At 56.0% G+C, this 352-nt stretch overlaps 1 protein-coding gene across 1 annotated transcript in view; it reads left to right on the forward strand.

Moving 5' to 3' along the window:
- Positions 1 to 53: 53 nt before the first annotated feature.
- LOC105504677 (immunoglobulin omega chain-like) overlaps positions 54 to 352 on the forward strand; it is a 1,433-nt gene continuing 1,134 nt past the window's right edge. Inside the window, exons 1-2 of the mRNA XM_011932180.1 lie at positions 54 to 114; positions 238 to 350. Of these exons, the coding sequence (XP_011787570.1) occupies positions 69 to 114; positions 238 to 350 (159 nt within the window). The 5' untranslated portion in view covers positions 54 to 68. The remainder of the gene's footprint in view (positions 115 to 237; positions 351 to 352) is intronic.

The raw sequence follows: 352 nt of genomic DNA on the forward strand, positions 1-352 counted from the left end.
AGAGGGTGGGAAGAAAAGGAGGCCTGGGGCAGCCCAGTCCCACTGCAGGGAAAGAGGCTGTGTCCACCATGGCCTGGACTCCTCTCCTCCTCCTGTTCCTCTCTCACTGCACAGGTACGAAAAGACCTCAGAGACAAGGGCCAGCACCTCAGCCCGATTGTGATTCTTCTGGCAAAGATCCCCGAGAAACTTGACCCTGGTTTCTGCCTTAGCACCCATTAATGTCTGTGTTTGCAGGTTCCCTCTCCCAGCCTGCACTGACTCAGCCAGCCTCCCTCTCAGCATCTCCTGGAGCATCAGTCAGACTCACCTGCACCTTGCGCAGTGGTATCAGTGTTGGTGGCTACAATAT

The sequence above is a fragment of the Colobus angolensis genome, unplaced genomic scaffold (assembly GCF_000951035.1).
Source record: "Colobus angolensis palliatus isolate OR3802 unplaced genomic scaffold, Cang.pa_1.0 Scaffold949, whole genome shotgun sequence".
NCBI classification, from domain to species: Eukaryota; Metazoa; Chordata; class Mammalia; order Primates; family Cercopithecidae; genus Colobus; species Colobus angolensis.